This window comes from Centruroides sculpturatus, unplaced genomic scaffold (assembly GCF_000671375.1).
Source record: "Centruroides sculpturatus isolate CEXI.00-Female unplaced genomic scaffold, Cexi_2.0 scaffold2360, whole genome shotgun sequence".
NCBI lineage: Eukaryota > Metazoa > Arthropoda > Arachnida > Scorpiones > Buthidae > Centruroides > Centruroides sculpturatus.
Window position 1 is genome coordinate 40,284 of NW_019386554.1, and position 3,891 is coordinate 44,174.

The 3,891-nt window shown below is 27.4% G+C and overlaps 1 protein-coding gene across 1 annotated transcript; it reads right to left on the reverse strand.

Annotated features, from left to right (window-relative positions):
- Positions 1–390: 390 nt before the first annotated feature.
- Positions 391–3,579, reverse strand: LOC111615299 (zinc finger protein 761-like). The gene is made up of 5 exons (XM_023356720.1): positions 3,457–3,579; positions 2,941–3,216; positions 1,859–2,074; positions 712–897; positions 391–618 (listed from the first exon to the last, which is right to left on the reverse strand). Exons 1-5 carry the CDS (start codon positions 3,457–3,459, stop codon positions 391–393), a joined length of 909 nt encoding a protein of 302 aa, XP_023212488.1. The 5' UTR covers positions 3,460–3,579.
- Positions 3,580–3,891: the final 312 nt, after the last annotated feature.

The following is a 3,891-nucleotide window of genomic DNA, read 5'->3' on the forward strand; positions in this document are numbered from 1 at the left end:
TAACAAATATAAGAAAACTACGAATAATCTGCTTCGACTTAGTGTTAAAATTAGGCTACATGTAGGGAAACACCAAAAATATTTTTGAGATAAGATACTGTATACAATTTTAGTAATTTTTACTGCTTATTCAAACATGACAAACATCGTGTCATTCTAAGGTGCATGTTTGGTTTTTTAATTTTTTTTCCTTATGCATCTAATTAAATTACATTTATCTACATAATCTTTGGAATCTTGTCACTTTGGTACCTTATGATTTTATTATATTTTGAAAATTAGTTGTCCACAATTAATTAGTCAGACGGATGAAAGTTTCTTTCGTGTTCTTTAAGCGAATCGTCGTCTAAAAATTGTTCACGACAGAACGGACATTGCAATTTAATTTCTTCAACGTCCATTTCTGGGAAAAATGTCACTTGTGAGGAGCCAGCCTTCCAATTTGATAATTTCTAAATTCACGTTAACATTTTCAAGAAATTCTTCACATTCTTGTAAAGTAAAAAGATTCTCCTCTGATGAAATATCTTCAGATTCAATTGACTGTGGTCTTTGAAAACTTGTCGATGATTGTTCAAACGATTCTCTCTGCTCTCGTTGAACGTCTTGTGTTCTTTCCTGAAAGTACAGTAAATAACATAAATATCATAACCGTACATCATTTGCTAATATGTGGATTGCATAAAATTATGTAATTTCAGAATTATATACTGAATTATGTAAATTTTGTTGGACAATTCCTAAATTGACATTAACGGTTTCAAGGAATTCTTTTAAAGTAAAAAGATTCTGATCTGATGGAATTTCTTCAAATTCAATTGACTCTGGTCTTTGAAAACTTGTTGATGGTTGTCCAAATGATTTTCTCTGCTCTCTTTGAACGTCTTTTGTTCTTTTCTGAAAGTAAATAACATAAATAACATAACTGTACACCATTTACTATAATGGAAATTGCGAAAAATATGTATATAGAGTGATATATTTGTAATGCTAAAAGAGTTAACAACGTTTTTAAGCAAATTAAAATGAAATATTCTACAATGTTAATAAAATTTGAAAATTCACAATTTTAACAAACTATGAGTAGTTAGTAACCCTCAAAATAATCGGTAAACAAATATAAATGCTTTTCGGTAAAGTAATGTTATAAATGCAAATTATGTCAGAGAACAACATCCTAAAATAAAACAATATAATCACGAGTGAAATACAGCAGTTGTCAATTTCTGTGAAAATAAAGAAGTCATCGTTTTTTAATTATTCGATAAATATTTGTGTAACTCCACGGAACAAAGACTTTCATCAAAGTAAATTTCCCTATACTTATATAGTTGAATTTGTATTTGAGTGTATATTTCTTCATAATTATTCAATAGAAAAACGAACGAAATTCGATGTCCGTAAATTGTCATTCAATTTTAATGAGTGAAAATGAAGTTCATACATGAAAATGTCGATTTCCTGAAGTAGAATTGTATATAAAAGCTTGTAGTTTAAAGAGTTAATTCTAATGTCTCATCCTGGATACATAAAATGACGTTTTTTTCCGGCTGCTTATCGTTCGACTCATAGCTTATACAAAAAGTGTTTAGTGTGCACGTATTAATGGCTGATATTAGACGAATAATTCGGAATCGTTGTATATTTTTAATACAGGAATTTTCCTGTTAATTAAAAAAAATCTTTTCTCGGAGTATCGAATAAAACAAATACACATATGTACAATATATGCGATAAATGAATATTGATACAATGCGTGCTCGTTAAATAAGTGAAGTTATTATTATAATTTTTTTCATTTTAATATTCGATTGTGTGTTGAATTTTTAATCATTAATTAACCTATTTATACACTTACTTCGGTGCAATATGGAGTTTTCTCTTTTAGATGGATACTTCTGATGTGCCTGTTTAAAATACTTTTGGTATTGAAAGTGGCATTGCAAAAATTACACGAAAATGGCGACTTTCCGGTGTGAGTTCTCATGTGAGTCTTTAAAGCAGCGGGAGACTGACAAACTTTTTTGCAGATTTTACAAATACGACTCATTATCTTCGGGTCGTTCGGTGGAATCTAATTATTTTAAAAATTTTAATTTAATTGTTAACAGTATATAAAAACATAAAAAGTAGCTTTCTAAAGGCAAGAAGTTTATCACAATTATTCGTAAAATAGTTTTCAAATTATTTCCACATTATATTTCATTGTGATGATGTTGGAGTTATAAGATCTTATTATTGACACTAACAATTACGCACATTGAACAACTGTGTTTAAAAAAAATTTTCGATTGTAATCTGAATTCAATCTTAAAAAAATAACAACATATACGGTGAAAAATAAAAAAAGCATTTCTGGTGTTTTTACTTTATAAAATGCAAGTAATAAATTAGAAAATAACAACACGAAGATGTATCTTGTTTTTATCAATATGAATATCAATTATAAGAGTAATAATTGTGAAGAATGATTCGCTTAATAATTTAGCACTGTTGTAATTAAAATTTTATATACTTTACATTTATCGTAGGATATTAATTACACTGATGAATTTAGTACGGATAACGTCTATCCGATTTTATAAATGTTTATGAGTGATTAATTGGCAAAGGTTAAATACAAAGTACGGGTTTTCTTAAAAAATACAAAGAAACATAATCAATGTAAAATATTTGAACGATCGTCGAAACCAATAAAAAAACAGCGAAAATTTCCAGGCCAAAAGAACAAAAATGATGTTTACAGTTGCTTATTACTATTATTATTTTAATATTTGTTCACGTGAATTAACACAGTTGCATCGAGTATTGTTTAAAATATTAATTAAAATATTGTCATATATACTTATATTGTGTCTGTTTATTTTTTAACTTTTATCGCTTTGATAATTGAAAAATAAAAACGAAAATGAAAATATTGGAACTTGTGGTAATATTTACTTCAGATAAAATTTCATCAGAATGCAATGCGTACGTGTGTTGCTTTAACTCGGATTTACTTTTGAAGCTTTTTTTACAGTCATCGTAATTGCACTTGAACGGCTTTTTATTTGAATGCACTTTCAAATGACGATTCAAATTGCTGTAATCCGAAAAGCTTTTTCCGCACAAATTGCATTTATACGGCTTTTCACTCGTTTGAATTCGCATGTGTCTTTGCAAATTATATTTATGTCGTAATTCTTTTCCGCATGTCGGGCATTGATGCTTTCTGTCCTATTAAAACAATTCGTTGAATAAATATAAATAATTAGTAAAAAACTTAGATTAAAATTATTCACATTATTATAAATTATTGTTATATATTTTAATAATATGATAAAAATATTAATAATATGTACTGTATCTTCGATATAAAATTGAAATTGATAGTTTGTGTTATTTCGTGAATTTTCAATAAAACAGTTTGTAAAATTCATAATGTATTATACAAATTAAATAAAAGATTTCACTTACCATCTTGACTTTACTTATTTTGATGCAATTATCGAATTCAGTTTTCTAATTTTAAGACGATATTTCGTTAAAACCGAAAACAACAATGCACCAAAATAATGTAATTTTTTGATTGTTATGTTTCGACTATATTAAGCGAATGATTATATAATGGCGCATGTCACTGAACCTAAAAATAATTGAAAACACAAAACGATATCTTTTGTATTGAAGAAACGATGTGAGGAAACAAATAGAGTCACGCTATTTCTGTTTATTGTTCAATTTATTTTTGAGTTATTATCATTTTACTCAATCTGCACAATAAACAGTAACAGTAAAAGCACGGTTTGGTAATATTCAATACGAGTATGTGAGTTTACAGGAATGAAAATGCCTGCAATTTTTGGGTATTTGGACTGCCGAAATAAGGAATATATTCAAAATTATATTTTT